Source organism: Anabas testudineus, chromosome 2 (assembly GCF_900324465.2).
Source record: "Anabas testudineus chromosome 2, fAnaTes1.2, whole genome shotgun sequence".
NCBI classification, from domain to species: domain Eukaryota; kingdom Metazoa; phylum Chordata; class Actinopteri; order Anabantiformes; family Anabantidae; genus Anabas; species Anabas testudineus.
Genome location: NC_046611.1, coordinates 29489941 through 29512730, shown reverse-complemented (window position 1 = coordinate 29512730; position 22790 = coordinate 29489941). Strand labels below are relative to the sequence as shown.

Here is a 22790-nt window from a genome sequence, read left to right as displayed (position 1 = left end):
CACTCATCCAGCACGCCCATGACATCACTTGTTTTATGAGTGTGAGCCAGGGCTTTAGAGTAGGACTGGGTTACTTTGATCCACCTCTAAGCCAAATTCTTCCAGCAAGGAAAGGGCCAAAGAAAGCATTCCTCACAAAGGGGAATAAAATGAGCCAGAGGGAGCATAATGACTGACTGACTGCTTTTCTTTTTCTGGAATTGTGGTTCCTCTGCCTGGTCATTAGGTTTCTCCGGCCCTGTAGGCCCAGCACAACAACTCCGTCTGTTAAAGTGTGTTAGGAGCAGGATCAAGGCATGACTGACATGATTCCACAAATCAGCAACAAGACCTTTTTAGGAGGATCCTGTCCAGTGAATCTGACTCAGAGAGTAATTTTTCATTGTTTTGAGCGTATAATTACAAACCATTTAATGAGCTTTGCTCCACTGGCTCTCAGCTTGGACAGAGATTCTCTTCTCACCGTCCAGTTGCTTTTGACAATGTCCAGCCGGTAGTCACTGTCGGCTCTCATTAGAACTCAGACCACACAGTCAGACCAATACAGAGAGTGCACACATGTTTGCATTCTGCTATGACTAACTATGATCAACTGAACCTTTTAATAAACCCCCATGGTCCTGAAGTTTGACAGTGTCTCAGAATTTCTCCTAGGAATCATGCAGAACTAGGACTAAAGACTGAACGTTGCCAGTGAAGTTTCCCACACTCAGAAACTGTGTCAAACTGTGAGGGGGAAAAAAAGCAACAACTTTTTTCGGCACTGGATGTGAAGTTTTAGCAAAGACACATTAAATGAACTATGGAAACACTGTATACATCAAACAATTTAATAGAAAATCAAATGGATGAATCTGTGCATTTGCTGTAAGAGTGATTGATGGTTGCAACTTATGATTATTTTGAGTAGTGACTAATTATCTTATTCTTTTTTTCAGTTCTCCAGTTACCAAATATATTACCAAAGGTACGAGTTAGTCCTATTTTTGAGATGCTTGATAAACACAGATTCAGATCCTGTTAATGGACCCAAATGAAGAGATCTGGTGGGACATTCTTGGCCTCATCAAGTTGCCAGGCTTTGAGCAGCTGATTTGCATGTCCCTCTTGTTCAATAATTCAGTTTGAGAAAACAAAGGCCAGTGTTAAGTGGCCACTTGCAGAGAACGGAAGGGGTGGAGAAAAGTAGGGGCGGGGGGCCCTTTGCACAAGCACTGACACTCTTTGAGGTTCACAGAGTTGGCCCGGGCTTCCGCAGTGCTTGTTATGCTAATGAAGGACTGGATGCATGATGATTTCCTCCTGTAACTGTTGGTTACCCAGGAAATACAGCGAACCCATCTTTGACTCATCTACCGAAAACAAGAGATTGGTACTATACTTGTTCTCCCTGGATTTAGAGCACTTTTTGACTGATCAGTGCCCAAACATACATACATTTTTGTGCCATACCTACATTTTTGAAGATAGAAAATATGTATGTGTGATATAAAACCACCACCTGGTTCTAATGTTCTAGGTGAATTAGTTAGGATTCTTTATTCAGACAAAACAATTTGCATCTAATAATTGAGTGAACCCTCTACCCGCTACAACTAATTGTGTCCTTTTTGCATTTCTATGGCCTCAGTGCCCTGAAACACAGTCACACGAGGAACCAGGTTACCATGTTCTTAAAATGTCATGTAAACATGAAATCTGGTTACTGTAATCGGGGCAGGGGATTAGAGAAACCTGATTTCCAAAGGTAGGTTTCTCCTGGAGATTACACTGCCATGTAAAAGTGTAATAAACGTGTAACCAGGTTTCTAATTGGCTGTCTGCAAGAGTGCACGTGCATAACAAAGGATGCCGACACTCACAACTCTACAACTATCTGCTGAGATGTTCTGCAATCTCGTTTTCAAATCAAGTCTGCCCAAAATTAAAATAAAACTGAAACAACACAAAGCTCCCCGCACATGTCTAAACAAGTCACTTTTCACTGTGTATTTCTTTAATGCAGACAGTTTGTCGCTGTGTGTCTCTCACAGCGCTGTAAGTCACCTCCCTGACACATGTATAAAACAAAAAAAGGAGAAAGAGAGAGAGAAAGGAAAAGTAATCGGGAAGCATCTTTTCTGTCTCCATACGGTTAAAATCTGTGAACCATGCTTCCATAATCAGCCCAGGGCAGAGGACATGGTGCATGTATACTCAGATTTCTGGTAACCAGGTTTCCTGACTACATGTAAAAGTGTTCCCCGATTACTGGAGAAACCTGGTCTCTCTCAGTAACCTGGTTACTTGACTCCATGTAAACGCACTGAATGTTAGTGTTCTGGTTGAGAGTGGAACACAGACCATCTATCATGCATCAGTAATTATAAGCAGTACCCAACATGTACACAGAATTGCCATTTAATTAGGTACACTTAGCTAAACCTAATGCTGGATAACACAGTCTTGGAGGCTATAATCGGTAAACAGTTTTGGCCTGTGTTACCTCCACATTTCCAGTCATGCTGTACTTAAGCAGACAAAACACATTACAGTGTTGATATTGCCGGCATGATTGCATTTCTATGCCCTTACTATCTGAAGTAAGGTATATTTGCATATATCTTTAACTTGTAACCTGTGACCGCCTGTCTCTGCCTGTTCAGACCAGAAAGTTGCACAAATTGTCTTGTGAAATACAGCAGGTGGTTGAAGTAGCTTGTCAATAAAGTAACTACTTGCTGTCAGACCTTACCAGAGGTAGAAAGATAAAAGTATAGTTCAATCCTGTCTCACGATTGATTTCAAGTCATGTTGCATGTTTTTGTCGAGCAGTTTATTTTCTTTACACTTTAACTCACTTGTTAAGTCAGAGGAGGATTATTAAGATCAAAAACAATGAAGTCTAAAGAGCACTTTAGTCCTTTTCTGCACCTGCGTCAGCTGAGCATCTTTCACTGGACTGGATGGATGTGCATTCAGCAACATAGCTTTCAGTTCTGTTTATAGATCCACAGAAGCAACATGTCCAAGCTTCTTCACCTTCCTCCATTGAATTCTGGTTCTCCATCCCCTTCACTCCTTCGTTTGACCAGAGCCTAAAATCCAAGTATTTATTTTATCAGCCACAGATTGATTGTATTATTCTGTCAGGAAAGAATAAGCCTCTACATTTTTAAGATCCAAGATGTGGATCTGTGAACAAGCCTTTCTCACCACATATCTTTCTTTCCCACAGGAAACAAAGCAACATTTTAAAACAAGGCATTAATATATGAGTTTGTTGATGTGTTTCTGGTTACGAGTTCCAGAGAAGGCTAAAATGTGGTGTCTGGCACTGAACAGGCAAAGCTTCAAGCCGAGTTTGTTCTTAGTGTGTGCCTGCCCGTGAAATGTTGCACTTGAACTTTCTCTTACTCCTATGACAAAAACAGCCTTGGCTGTCTCTGAATACAGGGCTCCAGAACATTAATCTTTTGGCTGCTTATTCTGCTATAGACACAGTTTTATTTTCTTAGAATAAAATGAACAATAAACATCAGGTTTCTGGATATGTAGGAATCTTTAACTGTGACACTGTGAGAGAGGTGGGATGTGTCCAACAGGCTGGCAGTGGGTTGGATGTTGTGGCGTTTAATCGAAGAATGAGCAACATTTTCTGTCTCTAGTTGGGGCATCCCGAGGCATTGCCAGACCAGATGAGATAGATATAGTCTCTCCAGCATGTTCTGGGTCTTCCCTGGGGTCTCCTCCCAGTAGGACGTACCCTCCAATGAGATGCGCCTAAGAGGCATCCTTACAACCAAACCACCTCAGTTCGCTCTTTTCAACACGAAGGAGAATCTGTTCTGCTCCAAGCTCCCTCCGGATGTCTGAACATCGTACCCTATCTCCAAACCTGTGCCTGACCACCCTACCGAGGAAACTCATTTCAGCTGCTTGCTCAGCTGCTTTTGGTCACTACCCAAAGTTTGTAACCATAGGAAGGGGTTGGAACGTAGACTGACCGGTAAACTTCTGACACAAATACCTGTTCACCACAATGGTTTTCATTTGTTCTTTTAGTCCTCATGAGGTTAAATATGGAGCTGGGATATTTAGGGATATTGAGACTCCTTCTTATTCTACTGTGGGGGTGTCTTGCCTGTGATCATTTTGTGTCTGGAAAGCATTGTGGACCAGCAGTTTGATCTTTATGTCAGCTGTTGAGTAAATTAAGCACATTACTCAACTGACTGACTGTTGACACACGCTAACTCTCTGCTGACAAACGCTATCTGAGCAGTCAAGTCCTGTTTTGTTCTGTCTATCTTTTCTAATCTACCACACATCTAAATCACGCGTCCTTGGCTCTTAAACCACGCCAGTGTTTCTCTCCCTCTGTATTTCTGACTGGCCGGGAGGCTGCCAGAACACAGCCATTTATTTCAGGACTTCTGGGAAGAGAGAAGCTGGCCTGCCAGAGAGTAGTCTGAATCATCACTGCAGCTAAGTGTGGCCTTCTGGTTTTAGGGAAATAAAAGCACAATTTCAAATGAACCTTATTTTACTCATCTTTCACAGACCACAAAGTATCTGTGTAGGACGACTTTCATCACAATAGATTGGAATACAACATATTATTCATATTATAAAGGTGTACAGTATATTATGCTGGGGTTCAGAGAAGTGTTAAGTGCACCCCAAAATTGTACTTGTATTTTAGTGCTGTGCAGTATGAGCAAATGTTTATATCACAGTATTTTTGTGATTCTTACAGCTTCACCGCATTTTCTTTTATATGCATGTTAGATAGGTTTGTGGCTTATCTACTGTTGAGATTACATAGAATATAAACGCATGACAGCATTTGAAGACAAATTTCTTAAATGTTCTACTGTACAAGTAATAAACAACCTTAATATTAATGCATATTATATATGTTTTATATATTAAAATGGACGTTGGTCAATTACAGTTCTCTTGGTTCTTCATTTAGAAAATACACAAGTAATGTTCCAACTTTAATGCACATTAATATTATCCTTTAAGGTATAGAGCAGTTTGGCTGGAGTGTTTTTGCCTTGATATGAGTGTTTCAATCATTCTTCTTCATCTGTCTTTTTTTGGCTGTCCCTTCATAGGTGAATTGCCTTAACTCTACCAGCTGTTAACAGATGCTATGCTATACATTTCCTGCCTACTGAACTAGTATCAGTTGTTGATTTATGTATAAGAAGGTATGGCGATATATGGAAAATCCAAACTGTATGGGGAATTACAAGTGGATAACTGCACAAACCGGTGTACCACGCACATATGTATATGTAACCAGTCATCTAAGACGTTGTCGTCTCGGGTTCGCAGGAGATGACGCTGTACCAGCGGAACTCTTAGGAGTAGAGTGGTTTGTGGTAAATGTCGCTAGTCACTGAAGTTCTGCGTCACTGATGTCTTGATGTTACTAATACTAGAGGCAGTAGACCTGCCATTATGTGCCTTGGGTTCCACACGTGTAATTACACAACTACTCCATAAACTTGATGACGATTGAATGAGATGTGGGTTTAAGTTCCAATAACTAGTGAGTTGTATGAAGTTTAGTGATGGTCAAAGAAGTGGGTCAGAACACAACACCAGCTGAGAAACTCTTGACGAAAATCAGGGAGCTGTAGTGCCTGTCCTGAAGACTGTCCCCCAAAACTGATTAAGTGCTGCTGCTCAGATTATTACCAGTGAATGTACTTAAGTGTGAATGTGTAAAATTGAACCGCAGTGATAAGAAGCACACTGTCGTGTAACAGAGGAAGCAAATACATTGCAGTTCTGTATTTGACACGATAGGGGGCATTATTTGTCTTGGTCTTGTTAGTTTTTTTTTTTTTTGTTTTTTTTTTGCTTTTTGCCATGTGTAGCACTCAAGTTAATTTGTAAATCCCCTCATTTCCCATGAGTCCAGCAAGAATTATTCCAAATATGTCCAACATGTTTGTTTTGTGTATAGTTTGTTTTTGTGAACTGCGTATTACTGGTCTTCGTGTTTAATGATGTGTTGGCCTGCATGCTGTGATTCATTATTTGAGGATGCTGTTAACTGTTTGTGGGGCACTGCCTTGTGTCCATGTAGGCATTTTAACCACATACGTAACATAGCTCTTAGGGTTAAAAAAATATTTAGATAAAACTGTTTGGACCAGTGATTATTAATTGGCTGTAAGTTGGCTTGTAGCTCCCTAAAAATATTTCTTCTTGCCTGTGGAAGAAAAAAAAAAGTGTTTGAGAGCATTTCACTGTAATGACGCTCATTTTGTAGTTGGTGTGATGTAGGCACACAGGCCCTGCCGGTCTTTTGTTTTTACTCTAAGCCCTTGGTAACAGAACAGTGAAGTCACTGTTTCCTCATCTTGACCGATGTATTATTTATGAGGATGTGTAAGGACCATGCTTGTGGTTTTGTTTCTTTTACACCTACACGATTCAGAAAATCTGTTTGTCCATTGTGGTGCAAAAGATTATTTATTTGAACACATGCTTTGCCTTATGCAAGTGGAAGATGTCTGATTACAGGGGCTCGTCAATCCTACTTGTTATTACTTCCTTTCTAACCTTCGTTTTATTTGTATGTTCCCATGCTTTATTGTAGAAATGCATCATTGTGCGAATGTTGCTGCAAATGTAGATTTTACATTATGGTGTGACTATCTAATACATGAAATACTGTACAACTAGACAAAGACCTATTCTCTGGTGGCTTTAGTTGGAGTATGGCCTGCCTCCCGCATGTTTAGTTATGTCCTCCACCTGTAGGGGCTCTGTTGGTTAAGCAGTGTTAAGTAATTCCTGTAGCAAAACTTTCTCCTCCCTCCCTTCCTCCCTTCCTCCCTCCCTCCCTCCTTCACTCGATCTATGTCATTGGGGTTAAGTCTGATTAAAATAGCAACAGAATGTGAAGTTGTAGCTCCTACACACCCAGAGACCTAGTAGCCAGGTAGAAGTGGAGGTGAGCGAAAGCTTACTGAATTCATCCAGAATGTTAAGTGTTATGTATTTTCTCCGTGCTATTTTCCAGGTAAGTTTTTGTTTGTTACCAATTTCTTTGCCAGCCCTTAGTACTTGTCTGTGTAGTTTTACTACACTTCCATTTGTTGTTTACTATTTGGAAACTCCTGTTTGGGGAGTGTAATTTGCTCAAAGTGTGATGGTAGCAAGAGGCTGTGAAAAGTTAGGACAAGAATAATTACAATGTTATTTCTCAGATACAGTCAAGTGTATACTATTTTACATGCACTGTTGCCTTTTGGTTTTTGCTTTCACATGTTGTGAATCACTGCTACTATAATGCTGTCTAATGGTAGGCCTTTTTTTTCCTGTCCTTGTCCATTCTCAGATGTTGATTTATGCTGCACCTTTTATAACAGCAGCATACATTACCTATTATTTGAGTGGTTGCAGTGAAGCAAAATTAAATAATGTTTCATTGTAGTGTAGGTAGAGGGGACTTGTCAAATGAAGATGAGGTTCAGGAGGTTATTATCAGCTTTACTGGGATGGCAGACTTGACAGCAGCTTCAGCTGTTGGTGCATCTGCTGCCTCCCATCTGTTGCACACTTAGAATTAAAGTACTCCACATCAAACTTCAGAAACGCATCAACATATGGTACAACTGTCAACATTTACTTTGACTGTTGTACAATTTAAAATTGACCCTGTACTTCACTACAATTCAGATATATAGAACATTTCACACCTGTGGGAATGTACTGTAGTTGTACTGATACTACTTGTACTGTACTCATCTTCTACAGTACACTACACTACAAACTGTGTCAGATATAACCTAATGCACAGGGTTTTAATGGTATTGTTTACTGTATTAAAATAATTGTGGTATTGTTGTGATAGAGGGTACACTGGTGATCAAGTTGTGGATCACTAAATTATCAAATGTAAAATGTAAAATCACTATTATCAATTATCATAGCTTTCCTGTCAGTCAAGTGGACAACACAGTTAAACTGGAAATATTGTAAACTCAACACTGAGCCCTGTCACACTTGGATAATGCACTATATGGACCTTGGACTTTGAGGTACCACTTGAAAATTGATTAATCACTCTGTTTCCCATAATTTTTTAAAAATAATTATAACCACAATTTTTGTGAGAGGATCAGAGGTCACAATATCCAGACTTTTTGCTAATGTATTACATCATCGACTTAAATCTTTCCTTCACAAATGTACAACATTTTGTGTTCAGATCTATCCTATTTGCTTTTACTTTGTTAGAGATTCTAGACTCTAGATGTTAACTGGATTCAACCTGAACTGATTTAACATAGTTTAGCAAGACCTACACCTTTTTATAGAAGATCCCACAACTCACATTGAATTTCAGGACAAAAACAAAACAAGTCCAAAAGACACTCCATGATAAAACTAGATCCAGGGACAGATATGGGCAAGTGTATTAAAGCGTTTCTAAAGCTTTGAGTGTTTCTAGGAACACAGCGACCTCAGTAACTGAAATGGAAGATGTTTGGAACCAGCAGGACTCTTTGTAGCCACCGCAACAAAATGAGTAACAGACAGGGCCTTGATCAGGGACGTGACAAAGAAGCCACTAGCCACTCAACAGCACTCCGTCAATCAGGTCTTTGTGGAAGAGTGGCTATACAGAAGCCAATGAAAATAAAAGGCATAGTACCGCCTGCTTGGAGTTTGTCAATCAACAGCATTAATAGTGACAGGGATAGAGGGAATGGTCAGAATTGACAGAAGGGGGAATTCAGTCAAGTGCAGAGAGGTCCTTGCTAAAGACATGGTCCTGAGTGTACAACCTTAGTAAGACCTAAGGCTGGGGTGGCAGTTCCCCTTAGAACAACACAAGAACCTGAAGCATACATCTAGGACACCACTGGAGTGGATTCAGGACAAGTCCCTGATGGTCACTAAGTGGCTCAACCAAAGCACAGACTTAAACCCTGTGAAACATCTGTGGAGATATTAGTCTATTAACATGTTAAACCTCAATGAGATTCATGTAAAAAGGTGTATGTCTGAACTCTGGGTCTACTGAAAGTTTTTAATCAGATAGTGTCAGCAACAGGGGGGGTGTAAACCCCAGGCTTCTGATGGATTCATTTTGCACTCCCTCATACTAACAAAGAAGGAGAGATTTAATAACTAGCAATGTCCTGAAGGAAAATCACTCACAATGACAACTGAGCTGTCCATCAGCCTGAGAGAGCCCTGCCCTCCTGACCCACTCTCACTGCCAAAACCAGTCCTGCTTCACAACTTGAACTACACACACTAAGTAATAATGGAGAGATGCTATTCAAATTTCCAAACTGTGGGAACTCAACCACATGGGGTTGATGAGGTCTCTTTTATCTTTCTCAACAGCTTTCATTGGCTTTTAAATGTAAGCAATTTAAATATTTTATGGATAGATATCATCATAAAATCCTGTTGTCAGTATTGCATTTCTGCAATATCCTTAACAAGCTATCATTCACTTGTTGATTTATCACTTTGCTTTTCAGTGCGTTGTAAACCTAATTGAAACCTAATTAGAGTTTAAGGAGAGATGTGTCAAGTTGCATTGTGTAGGCTATACTGCATGTTGCATCAAACTTGAATAAGGCAAGTTTATTTAATTTAAGTCAGATCTGTGAGATGACACTGAGAATAGAGATATGAATACTCAAGGGTGGTGTGCTGCAGATGACTGCAGTGTTTTGTCTAAACTGTGATGTGCAGCGAATAACCCTCATCCTCACCCTTGGTTTGTGTGTCTTTTTTTTAATCTAAGTGAAGTGCAGCCACCCAATCAAGGCATTCAGTGTATGTATTGGTCTACTTGGAAGGGTCATTATTAAATTCCCTACCCGCACAAGAAATCATTTTACCAGTAGTTCATGTGCTTACACTCACATTAGGAACTAAGAGTCAGGATATGTCAGTCTCTTTCCTTTGACCACTCTAAAAATGCTGTTTAAGTACAGTTTTATGGAAGTGTTTAGACATTCATGAACAAATTAAGAATTCTGTTGTTTTAGTGTAAATACTTTTGGAAGTAAATTGAAAAAGAAATGCAGCCCTTGCAGGAGCAGAGTCAGCACTTCTTAGCCTCTTTGGCTGATATAAGAGCTTGCAAACACTTTGTAGCCAGCCAATAGTATTTTTTTTTTACACGCAGTCTTTCTGCATGTCACTTCAAGTTCTGAGATATATTTAGACAGTCTTGCAGACAAAGCATGTTTAAGCTCTAACCATGGATTGGAGTTTTAGTGATGTTTAAGTCAGGGCACTGTGTTTCAGCTTGTGGATTTTGAGGTCTCCTTTACTCACTGTCCTGTTAAAGACATCACTCACTTTGTTTACTTATTGCAGGACATTTGCATCCAGACTTTGCTCATATTTAGTGGAATCCAGTGATTTTTCTGACTTTGCAGTATTTACAGTGCCACTAGCTGCCATAACCCCAAAGGAGAATATTTCCACCACTCCTGTGTTGGCTAAATCTTCCTGCAGGTCAAGTGCATTTATGGTGGGATTCTTTGCCTTTCTGCCCAGCAGATGTGCAGTCTGAATATTTTGTTTGTTTTCCAGACCTGGAAATCGTCTTCTTCTTCACTGCATGTGTTAATGACATTTCCAACTATGGTAATTTGAAGCTGGAAGCATTTTGATATCTTTTTAAAGCGTTCACTTGCTTTTTAGGTATAATTTTCTGACCTATAACATAACATAACATAACATAACATAACATAACATAACATAACATAACATAACATAACATAACATAACATAACATAACATAACATAACATAACATAACATAACATAACATAACATAACATAACATAACATAACATAACATAACATAACATAACATAACATAACATAACAATTTAACAACATTCTGAGGTTTACAATCAAAACAGTGTCCATTATGGAATAAAAGACAACAGTGTGCTAAAATTTAAGGAAAGGTAAATTTTTAATGTATGTCAATTGTGGAATTAAAGCTCTATTAGGTCTGAATCTTTTGTTTGGAAACGAGTATTCCACAAGATCAATGTTATATGCGTCTGTGTGTTTGTGTGTGTGAGCGTGTGTTGGCAGCTGGAAGCTGACAGTACAGCAATGTGATTCAGACCTGAGATATGTGAGTGGAGCTCAGAGCAAGATTCGAGTGAGTGAGCCACACCCTCTGCTTCAGTCCACTGGGAGCCCAGTGGTCCACCCTGGAGCATTGCGAGAGAGGAAGCACATGGGCACACACCGCCCACTCTTTATGATGTTTTGATAATCTTTTGGTGCAGCTTTGAAAATGAGCTTTAACCACGCACTATTTTGGAGAAACCATGCCAAAGTCAGAACAAAAGTTTGGATAAAAGCTCCCGGGAAACTAAATATTCCTGGTACAAAAGTAAGCAGGTCTCGCATGATAATTTTTATCACTGGTGGACAACAACTCATATAGTCCAGGTGACACAGTAAGTGTTTCTGAACCGCTGAATTAAAAGCACAGTAAAATCAGGAAAAGGTTGTTTGTTATTTCACAGTTGAGGCTCCTCACCTCTCAACACCATTACAGTGCTTCTCACAGACTTTTGCTCATTCATTTTAGATTTGCTGTTAAATAGCAGGACTGGACATATGCTGTGGGCACTTTGTTAGATGCTTTACCTAGACTATACACAGGTAAGACTGCAATTCTGTTGCCCCACTTCTTGACTGTAATGGACACAGAAATATATATTTTAGCTTTTGTTAAAAAAATCAAAACAATAGTGTTAAGCACTGCCTCAGTCTTTCCAGAAGTCCTTCCAAGCTCCTTTGCCTAGCTGTCAACAACATATGCACATCCATATGCACTTGAGACAGTTATCCTCAGTAGGCAGCTGCTAGCTAAAAACATGCTTGGCTCCAATGAAGACATTTGTTTTGTGGGATAGTCTGTTTACCATCAGAGTACATCTGGAGGGTTCGACTGGTTTAGGTTTTGCTGTTGTTTTGCATGTTTCTTTCATTCTTACATACTTAAAATATTATGTCAAAAGCAGACCAGCACTTTCAGAGCATTGTAAGAATCCCATTGGAGTGCTCTTCCTATTCACCTGTGAGACATGAAATGGTTTTGGCTCTACTATAGCATTACAACTAACATAGCATTCATGACTGATTAATCAAGAAATTAATAAACAATATTTCTCTAACAATCAATGATCAAAGTAGTTGCTCATTAGGTTTTGGACAGTTGACTGATTAGTTGATTTATTAGTCATTGCAGCTTATTCTGGTCACATTCTGAAAGCTCAAATGCTCACAATGATATATCTCATTGTGTGAGCTCATGGTATGGGGGGCAGCTTCCCATGTTTTTATATGAAGCGGTGTTGGTTTGGTTTATCAGCCTGGTAAAACATAACAATGAATGAGCCGGAAACGGTTCCCATCGTCTCCTGATAAACCTTACTGTCATTTCAGGCGGTTGATCTTACCACATTACAGATTGCCACTCCAGTTTGATCAGATGTTGAATTTCTTAATGAAACATTAAACCTATCTGTAATTGTGGTTGATATGAAGACATTTTCTTTAAACAATTAATAAAATGTTTCATAATGCACACATTCAAAAAAGATGCTCATCATTAGTTGTGAGGACATTTATTGCCATAGTCCATCCTATCCTGCTAACCTTAACCATCGCAGCTAACTCTAGGTCCATGTTCTATCTTGGGTTTTTTCATTTCAGATGAGAAGGATTATTGTTCGGTCCACTTAGCTTTTCAAAATATAAACAAATATTTGCATTGAAACAGGGCTCAATTCACAACCCACAGTGTAACTCACTGTACATTCTGAGGCAGGAACTTGGACGCTTCAGAACTAGAAATCAAGGCTACACTGCAGGTCCCAGTGCATCTCTCTGTATCCAGACATTTTAGATGTGTCACTGAACTGACTAAAACAACAAGTGACATTGCTTGGTATTATGCAGATAATTATCAGTTACAGACGAGATGGCCAGCTGAATCATCTGTTAGTGTGTTCACTGTGAGCAGTTCCACGAGCAGTAAGCAAGCAGTCTAATTAAAGTAAATAAACAAACCTTATTCGCATCATAGTACAGTATGTACAAAACATTTGGGTGCACATAGATTTCACAACTCTCCACAGACATTTATTAAAATAATAACGCAGTCTGGGTGTGGTGGTTAGGAATCGTTTGACGGCATCTGAGGCAGCTGACAGAGTATTATAATGAGTAATGTAACGATTATTTCTGTCCATGCCGTGGTAAGATGAGCAACGCTACTGTGTTTGTGTGTGTGACAAGCTGGTGTAGAAGGAAATGCTGGCCAGAATAATTGTCTGCAGGGAATCACATGTAATTATTGGCTGCTTCTTTCCCACACTGAGCAATTGGTATTCAATCCCAGACCTTTGTGGCCTGTTTTCACTGGTCCCTCCCTTTGTGCCATGTTTCCATGGTAGTGTCCTCTGGAGGGGAGACAAGCCAAGTTAAGTGAAAGGACTGTGTGTGTGTGTGTTTGTGTCTCTTTATGGCCTTGTGGACAGATTTCAGTTCAGTTCCATCACTGTGAGGCCATTTTGGCTGGCCATCACAGTTTCTAAGGGCTGTTTGAAGGTTAAGCATTGGTTAGGTTTAGGTTTAGGCTTCGATTTAGTTCAGATTTAGGGTTAGGGCCAAATACTGTATATTTTTGCCATGGTTAAGGTTACAGTATGGGGTTAAATCATCTCCTGGTACAGCAGAGAGTGATCCCAGACTTGTAAGGCTTTAGTTGCTTACCAGGATCTCATGACCCATTTTGACCTGAGGCTGACCTGAGCCGACAATTGGATAAAACACATACTTATGTCAAACTACTCTTTCTGTGTTGTGTGTTTAGGCGCTGATAATGTTCTCTTGGTGAACACTGCTTTCTGTCATTTGAAATGAACTGCAGCTCATTAGCTTTGCTAGTTTTTGTGCTTTTCCTCTGGGGTTTAGACACAATATTGGCTCTTTGGCCTTGAGTGAATGTTGAATGGAAACCTTTGTTACAAACTGGAGTGCTCTGCTGTCACTACAGGCTGTGGACAGTTAGTAAAGCAAATATGACCAGGCAAACTCAGTAGTAAATGTTGACCTTTTTACTTATTCATGTTGACTGACATCATTTCTTGCCCACAAATCATAAGAAAAGCTTTATTGTCTTTTTTATACATATGAAATAATTATGAAGAATGATGAATTAGAAGTGCTCTCCTGCATCTCATGAAAACTAATAGCAGAAATTTATACTCAGCATTGGCAGGTTTTAACTGCCCTCTGCTGGACAACATAAAAAATTTGAAACACTTCTTCCGTTTGTGTTCTGTGTTGAGTTTAGTGGAATTAATTTGAATGGGACAGGGATAATTCAGTGAACAACTATTCATTCAAGTCATCTATGTTTCTCATAGTTTACCTTATAAGATCAGATTATAGGTGGGAGAAATCCATCCAGATACAATTGTGAGTGTGGATTAACTATATGTGTGTCCGCGAGGAGCAGCAGCTTGTGAGTTCTTCTCCTCTCATGAATAATTGAGTGATTGATGTAAACAGAGACATCTGGCTGATGTGGCTGAAAGGCTCCATTAAGTCAGCCCACTTTGTTTTGCACTCATTCATTCAAAGATTTCCCTCTGTAAACTCAACAGTTTAAATACCTTAACTCCATACCTTTGCTCCACATAAAAATATTACAGATTTTATATTATATATAAATTTTTGGACCCTGTAATGGTTTAAAGTACACTTTGTATTAGAGCTGAAACAGTATCATTACTGCAGGATCACCTAATTTTTGTTACTTGCTCCATTACAACAGTCAGGGACACCTTAAACATGCTTTATTAATATACTGGAATTGCGGTGTTTACCACAGATACCTGATATCAAAGACTCAAAAATGACTTCACTGACTCCTGACTGATGACCTTGGACCTCGTCAAACTGGGATCATCAACAGTCCCAGATAAAAGCACAAGGGGATCGACAGCTGATGTTAGCAGGAGATATCTCTGCTCAAAGATGGATCTCTAATGTCAGATGTGAATGTTCCATCGACTCCTGGTCGATGACCTTTGACCTGTTGCCAATGGATGCCGTGTGTCGTTTTGGTCTTGTGTTCACAGACAGCTAATCTGTTTCTGCTGTTCAGGCAGCCTTTTGTCCAGGGTCCTTACTGTAACCAAAATCTGCTTCTTATTCACTATGCGTTACACTGCATGAACCCTACCCTCTTCTAGTTTAATTTTTGTCAGGATTGTGATGATGTAAATGTTTTAACTATATAGTGCACACAAACATTCCACAGTGCAGCTTATTCATTTTAATGGAAACCCATCATTCAGTGAAATGCACTACCCGTCCAAAAAAAACTCACACACTATAATATTTCATTCCAGAGATTCTCGATGGGGTTAAGGTCTGGACTTGGTGGTGGCCAATCCATGTGTGAAAATGATGTCATGTTCCCTGAACCACTCTTTCACAATTTTAGCCAGATGAATCCTGGTATTGTCATCTTGGAATATTCCTGTACCACCAGTGGATATGTGATGTGCACTTCTGTCTTGTGCCACTAGTTCTGAGACGTGTCTTGTTTGTCTATGTCATGCCAGTTTAGCAGCATAGCATTTCCACACCCTTGCCCATGAAATGTCCACATTTAGTGTTCATTGAGGGATTGTATTCAACTCCACCATCACCACCACCACCCTGGCTCCCCCTCCCATTACAGATATCAGGTTCCTCCTCTTCTCTGCTGAGATGTAAGGCAGTAGGTGACAATCTGGGGATGACCTCAGAGAGCTGGCAGAGGGAGGAGGGGTAATGATGTTGATGGAGGGAGCAGTGTTGGATTGAGGCGAGACAGTAGGAGAGGAAAGTGAGAAGGAAAGAGTAGTTCTCAGTCTGTCGACACTAACACTAATCCTCTGCCAGATAAAACACTGCTAAAGGTAGGTTCTGTTTGTGTGTGGCTTGTGTTAAACCTTTCCAAAAGTTGTCGCCTTAAATAATTGATGCTGCCCAGATGTCAGTCACCTGCTGTTGTGTCAGTTGCACAAAGAAAACAGTCAGTTGTTCTTTTCTTTTTTCATCTTGCTTCATGTAAGTAGGTGGAGTAGAAGTCAGGTTCAGCTCTGGGTGTGGTGAGGTGATGGTTCGGTCACAGCCACCACAGCAGAATGAGGAATATTGTGTCTTGGAGAAGAGAAAGATGAGCCTTGTTCCCGTGTGTGTCCGTGCATGCGTTTATTCAAATAGTGTGTGTTGGTGTGGTGTGTGTGTGTGCGTGAACCCAGTGGAGCCCCGCTGGCACAATAGCCAGCCCTCCCCGGGGCCCTGACAGTGTGGCTGCAGCACCCACGTCCACATTCCGTCCGTGTTGGGTGTGGGAGGCGTCTCCGGGCTCGGTGGAGAACGCCAAGGCAACAGTTGAGACAGAAAGAGAATGAAGAGAGCGACCAGGGAGTGGAAGGCAAAATCCTAGATCAAAGACTCATCTAAGGACAGGTATTCTGAGTGTGTGTGTGTGTGTTCTTCAGCTTTGTTTCTGAAATAGACTAAGTTGTGCAAGTAAAAGCACGTCTGGAGTCGCAGGGGGAAACCCATCGCTGTGAGTATTTCTGCACTTACTATCATAGCATGCAGTGTAGCATCAGTTTCTACCGTTTGCAGCACAGAGCACAGTTCCTGCAGATCAATGTAACACACTGATTTTTTTTACACGTAAGATCATAAAGTTTCGCTTTGATGATAGGTGTAAAATTCATGATTGACATGAGGATGCATTTCTAGTCAAGTTCTACACTGGGACACTTTTCCATGTAGCAATAGGGGCAGAATAGCAGTGATGACCAGCAACAAAATAAATAGCAATGGCACAAAATTATTAATCTAATTGTACTAATCAACATGCACCTAAAATGCAGTTGTAAAATGTTTTACAAGTTTTTTTTTTGTATCAGAAGGAAGTTGACTCTGATGGATTAATTAGGTCCCTACATATTAGGATTGGCACACAATTTAAGCTATTTACACCACGAAAGTGTATTTGAAATGAACAACAACAATCATCATGGGCTCAAAGTGTAGACCTTGAGAGTTTGGTTAAAAATATTAAACAAACTGTGTTAGAATCACAGTCATTTTTATTCATATACTCCCGCTTTTAGGTGCTTAGAAGTATTTGACATTTACCAGATACTTATTCAAAGCAACTAACAAGTGAGGTACATGGCACAGGCAGAGTAAGCGTAATAAGGTTTTGGATCTCTACCCTAATCGTTACCCTACTACACTTGACACACTGATGTAATCCTACATTAAATGAGGTTTCAATACTTGGGTACAAAGCCTTTGCCTATAGTCTGGAAACTACAGACATCACCAGATGCTCTTTATTCCCTGGGGATGCTGTGCCAATCCTTTACTGCAGCTGTCTTCCCGTTTGTTCTTGTTTGCCTACAATAAGCGAAATAAATACTTATGGATGTGACTGTAATATGCAGTCAGCTGCTAGATGTGTGTTAATTATCAATTCAAGTCTACTGACCTGAAAGTGACTTTTACCTTAAACACAGATTGCATCAAGTGACTAAGTTTTCATGCCCTTAATTAACCTGGTTATTGTAAATCTGCGTAGACATGCCGTGCAGCAGAAGAGTAATCAGATTTCTCCTCTATGTCTAACGTGTTAGAAGCGTGGGTCACACATTGTATACTGACAGAAGATACTGCTTCCTCACTTTTCTTTACTTGTTTTTGCTGTGTGTGTTGCGAGCAGATGGACAGCACAGTAAGAGAAAGTGTATGCATGACAGAGAGAAATCTACCTGGGGAGATCATATTTCTTTAATAACCTACCCCTATAATCAAAACCCAGTTTGTTATTTAGAAAGAAAATTTAGAAAATTAAGATACCAGCTTACTTGAGAAAGTCGACTCTTAAGTGGGCGATGTATTTACGTTCAATGTGGTTAACCAATGATACTGTAGTAATGCTTTGTATTCATTGTAATTCTATTCAGCTTTCATCTGCATCTCATAGTGTTCTTGGTGTCAGTTCTTTGAAGAAGTTTTTGTATAGTCTTATTTTTAATCCTGAGATCAGAAGCCCCTGTTAGTTTTAGTCATATCAGTCAGATGATAGAGTCACATAAAGATTTGTGTAAAACAGCTTTCCAGCAGAGACAGTGTGTTTCTCTATTTACCTTTTCTGTATTTACTATGTTGCATATTTGTGCACAATCGAGGATAAGGTCTCAGTAAAATAGCAAAGCAATATAATGGCCCTTACAGTACAACACTATTTTCTAGTATCTTAATCAACTGTAACCAACATTTTATTGTATTCAGATCTGCCACAACTCTATATAAAGTTTAATTATGTTAAGTTTTTGGTCATAGTCAGGATTCAGAAATATAATATAGGTGAATGTTAGGAAACAAGATCTCCAGTGTCAAAGATCTGTGAATATCTAACATCCCACTACTTCCTGACAGTCATAATTCACATGTCCACTAGAGGTCTTCATCAGGACAACACGTCCATATTGTACTGATGTTGTCATGTTTCTCTGGAGCAGAAGCTTCTAAAAAACTATGGTTTCCTAAAGGAATAAAACCTTTAACCTTGTTGTTCAATGAATAGAACTCAAATAGAAAAAAAACCCCATCTAATTCTCTGCTTGTTTGTATCTTTCTGTTAGTGCTGCCTCGATCCTCCAAGGCCTGTGTGTCTGTGCGCACACGCACATGTGTCTGTAGAACGATTTACTGCCCGCTTCAAGCTCATCATTGTTTGGGTTTTCTTTACTCTGACACTTACTCATCCTTATGGGGTTAGACTAAGTTCATATTAAAGGGTCGTTACACTGAATTCCTTGATGGTTTCTGTCCATAAGAGAGGAGAGGTTTACCTATTACTGTACCATAGCTGGTAATTTCACTGTGTCACTGGGGTATAAACAAATACCTATACGCTCTTCAGAACTAAACTGAATCTGATCTAAAATTGTAAATTTTTTAGTTAATGACATGCTTATGATTTTCTAACATTTTTAAATGTACCTCCACTTCTTTCATTTATTAGGTCCCAATTGCAATTCTTATCTTAATTTCAACTGGGCTATTTTAATAGACACCTGCTGCCATGGGGGCTCTTAATTTGCAGAGAGGCATCCAGTGCATCCAAGAAGTGCTTCACTTTTTCCACATTTTGTTTTATTACAGCTTTTATTCCAAAATGGAATACATTTTTTATTTGCCTCAAAATTCTACAGACAATATGTCATAATCAGAACATGACAGAAATTGATTTGAAAATCAAATAAAACAAAAAACAAAAAGATAAATCACATGTACATAAGTATTTACAGCCTTTGCTCAATACTTAGATGAAGCACCTTTAGCACCAATTACAGCCTCAAGTCTTTCTGACTATGATGCTACAAGTTTTGCACATTCTTCTTTACAGTACCTCTCAAGCTCCATCAGGTTGGATGGGGATCGTCAGTGCAGCCATTTTCAGATCTCTCCAGCGATGTTTAATTGGGCTCTTGCTGGACCACTCAAGGACATTCACAGAGTTGTACTGTAGCCACGCCTTTGTTATCTTGGCTGTGTGCTTAGGGTTCTTGTTATGTTATGTTGTTAAAAGATGAACCGTCGCCCCAGTCTGAGGACCAGAGTCCTCTGTAACAGGTTTTCATCAAGGACGTATCTTTACATTGCTGCATTCATCTTTCCCTCTATCCTGACTAGTCTCCCAGTTCCTGCTGCTGAAACGCATCCCCACAGCATGATGCTGCCTCCACCATGCTTCACTGTAGGGATGGTATTTACAGGTGGTTTCCTCAAGACATGAGGCTTGGCATTCAGGCTAAAGAGTTCGATCTTTGTTTTCCTTAAGAACAGAGAAATTTGTTTCTCATGGTCCGAAAGTCCTTCAGCTGTATTTTGGCAAACTTTTACTGAGACGTGGTTTCTGTCTGATCACTCTACCATACAGGCCTGCTTGGTGGAGTGCTGCAGAGATGGTTGTTGGTTCTCCTCTCTCCACAGAGAAATGCTGGAGTTCTTTCAGAGTGACCGTTGGCTTCTTGGTCAACCCTGACTGAGGTCCGTTATTGTAATGATGCCTGTTTGATTGGGATTGGTTATAGGGTTAATGTCAGGATCAGGTTCAGGTTAGGGTTGGGATGGGCAAGACTAAGGTGAGGGGCTAGAGAAAGCAATATATCAAGGAGAGTCCTCACATCTACAGAGAAACCAACATGTGTTTTTGTTCAGTGTTTGTTTAACACACCTAAGGCATGTGCTGATTTGATTCACATGTGGCTGCCAGGGCTCCATGGCAACCACAAACACAGATTTAAGATTTCACACCCACTCAGCATCATCTATTGCTCTGCTTTTAATACCAGTTTAATGAGACATGATGGAGTGGATATATATGTACAATATGGAAGTGACATCCGTGTGGACCATGCACACACTGCACACACACACACACACACACACACTCTCAATTCTTGGGTTACTATCATGTAAGTATGTTGCCATGGAGACCTAGGCTACACTTGACAGCTTTCTCTTACTCTTCTTCTCTCCACAGACACTAATGAGGTTCTGGGCATGTTGGCTTGTCCAACATGTGTTTTCTGCTCAAAAAAGCAAATGCACTACTGTAATGTGTTATTAATGCCCAGCATCCAATTCAAGGTCATCCAGTCAGTGAAGATTCAGCACTGAATAAGTATGTATGTATATGTAAGTATGGATCAGTCAGTGCAGGTAATTGTAGCCTCTTTCTCTTGTCACAGTCAGTCAGTGAAGTTATCAGTAAGCCCATTGCTGATCTGCAGTGTTTTAGTGACATGCACATAGATTTAAATTTCCTCAGATAGTGGTTAGTGACGTCAGAGATGGAAACTGCGAACACTGGGTTATCTGAGGTGCTGGGGAAGAATACTTTTAATGTGTTTGTGTTTTGAGGACATCTATTTTCCACTTCAGTGACTTGTCAAATGGGTGCTCTGCTTGCAACACGGGATAATATCATTGCCCATATGCATGCATGGATAACTGTGGTGAAGAGTTGGAGTGTTGTGCTTCAATCAGCCATTTTACTATCTAGTAGACAGGGATCTCTGCTAAGCCTTTAAGCTTCCTTTGGACACTCAACTCTAATTAATTAGCAGAAAATAACACTGGCCCCTCTGTGAATGAAGTGCATCTGGATTAACCAGTGATTAGAGTTTAGAGAACCCACCCAACCCCCTTGGTGTTGGGTGGGTTCAGGGTTTGGTTTTCAGCCGGTAAGTGGGGAACGTCACATTTATTCATCACATTTCCAAGTCAAAAAGGCAACATGAATGTTTGCATGTGGTCAAATGGTCAAACACTGTGTGGTCCCTTTACATGTAAGAAGGGAATCAGTTTTTATATAACCTCTTCTGTCTGTTAATGAAAATTACTACAGTAATCTGAACACAGTTGATCCCATGGACACCCTGGAAACATATGTACAGTATATATGGACAGGTCTAAATAGTGATGTGTCTCAGCTGTTCACTTGTGATTTAATCACCCAAGACAAATTTTAAAGCCAAATGTAAACGAGGTCTAAGAGCAGAAAAGACCTTTGTGACATTGATTAAAAAAACTAACAAAAAAAAATTTGAGGTCCACTGAACTCCAATACAGGTTAGTAAGTAGCCCTTGAGAGGGGTTTGTTTTGTCAACTACCACTTTGTTTTACTTTTTTTCTATCATAGACTAAAATAGGTTTCTGCTGATACTTTAAAATGTAGCTCCTAATTTTAATGGTAATTATTCCTTACAAAACCTCTGTCTTTCCTATGCTGTTTTCAAGTCTAGCGATGGTAGGCTTTTTGTTAAACAGGTAAATCCTGCACTATTACTGGATGGTATTTGAGTCAGGGTGTTTGATATGAATGTAATCCAGTAATTCTACCTCTTAACCTGAATTGACTTTTGATTGCATGTATGAACCATTACTAGTAGATAATGCTTGAATTCCATCTCAAGTATTAAGTGCCAGCATGGCTGTTTGACAGACAAGTTAACTTGATACGGTTTTGTTTGATCCTGTTTATGTACCACCCATGGAGCTGTTTGTTTCTTAATGTGATTTGAGCTAGCTTGAGTTAGCTTGCATTAAGGTTACTTGTCCTTGAGTTGAGTTGTGATGCATGCTGCACTGCCTGTAGTTACAATGTATTTATAGCAAGGCTTCTTAGTGTCTTTCCTTGTTATTAAGACACAGAGATCACTGTACCTGCTGTTTTGAGGTTGGATTAAGCCCTGGCTGCAGTAGAGGGACCATGTCGATAACACACAGTGGAAAGGGAAGTTTTGCTTCTTGTCGTGTATGCAGTTATCTTGCCTTAGGCTTTATGTAAAGGCTAGTCACTGCAGGTAGATGAAGAAAGGGGTGGATCTGTAATTTAACACTTGGCAAGCTTAGCAAGCACGATTGGTGATCATGGAAGATAAACACAGATACAAAGGAAGAGGAGTGCAGAAGGAAACCAAGGACATATAGTACCAGAAAAGAGAAGTCCCTGCAACTATGTGTATGAATTGTGTAGTTCTGTGTGTGAGCATATGTGTGAGGGACACCATGGGAGCAGTGTTGAGCTGGTTTGCGGACCGTGTTTTTGCTCTGCTGCTGGATACAGCTGATGCACTGAAGCGCTGGAGAGTAAGTAAAACTGTTTTGTTTTGGGC

General features: G+C 39.9%; 1 protein-coding gene across 3 annotated transcripts in view; it reads left to right on the top strand.

Annotated features, from left to right (window-relative positions):
- arhgef4 (Rho guanine nucleotide exchange factor (GEF) 4) overlaps positions 1-22790 on the top strand; it is an 87912-nt gene that overhangs the window by 9609 nt on the left and 55513 nt on the right. Inside the window, exon 1 of one of the 3 annotated variants that reach the window (XM_026361873.1) lies at positions 6904-7027. The exons of 1 other annotated variant lie outside the window; for it this stretch is intronic. In XM_026361873.1, coding sequence (XP_026217658.1) covers positions 6989-7027 — 39 coding nt within the window. In that variant the 5' untranslated portion in view covers positions 6904-6988. Of the gene's footprint in view, positions 1-6903; positions 7028-22605; positions 22765-22790 lie in introns of those variants that run through there. One more of the 3 variants, XM_026361872.1, reaches the window with a different exon arrangement.